Here is a 435-nt window from a genome sequence, read left to right as displayed (position 1 = left end):
TGAACTGTGCTACCAGAACGTCACTGAACCCATATGATAAGAATTACTAGTGTATCAGACATAAAATTCAAAGCTGGACATACCCAGAAGAGGATACTGACCCTCCAGTATAATGTCACTTCTTAGGACCTATTTTTTTTTCTATTAATGTTTCGTCTTATTTTTATAAAATTGTGAGGGAGACACATCTAAAAAGTTGTACAATTATCAGGTATTCTTCATTACTCTTCTAAAAGCACTTATAACCTCTTTGTTTCTCAGACTGTAAACAAATGGGTTGAGCAGAGGAATTATGACTGTATAAAACAAAGAAAGCATTTTCTCTTTGTCTCCCACAGGCCCAGACCCAGGACAAACATAAATGAGAAAAAGAGTTCCATAGAACAAAGAGACAGAGAGTAGATGGGCACTGCATGTGGAGAAGGCTTTGCTTCT

The 435-nt window shown here is 36.8% G+C and overlaps 1 protein-coding gene across 1 annotated transcript in view; it reads right to left on the bottom strand.

The window, feature by feature from the left end:
- Positions 1-207: 207 nt before the first annotated feature.
- Positions 208-435, bottom strand: part of LOC110287637 (olfactory receptor 5AC1-like) — an 18369-nt gene continuing 18141 nt past the window's right edge. The window contains exon 2 of the mRNA XM_021154199.1: positions 208-435. This exon is cut by the window's right edge and continues 1 nt beyond it. Within this exon, the coding sequence (XP_021009858.1) occupies positions 208-435 (228 nt within the window).

This window comes from Mus caroli, unplaced genomic scaffold, assembly GCF_900094665.2.
Source record: "Mus caroli unplaced genomic scaffold, CAROLI_EIJ_v1.1 scaffold_14472_1, whole genome shotgun sequence".
Taxonomy (NCBI): Eukaryota; Metazoa; Chordata; class Mammalia; order Rodentia; family Muridae; genus Mus; species Mus caroli.
The sequence above is the reverse complement of the archived record's forward strand: the minus strand, read 5'-3'. Positions and strand labels throughout refer to the sequence as shown.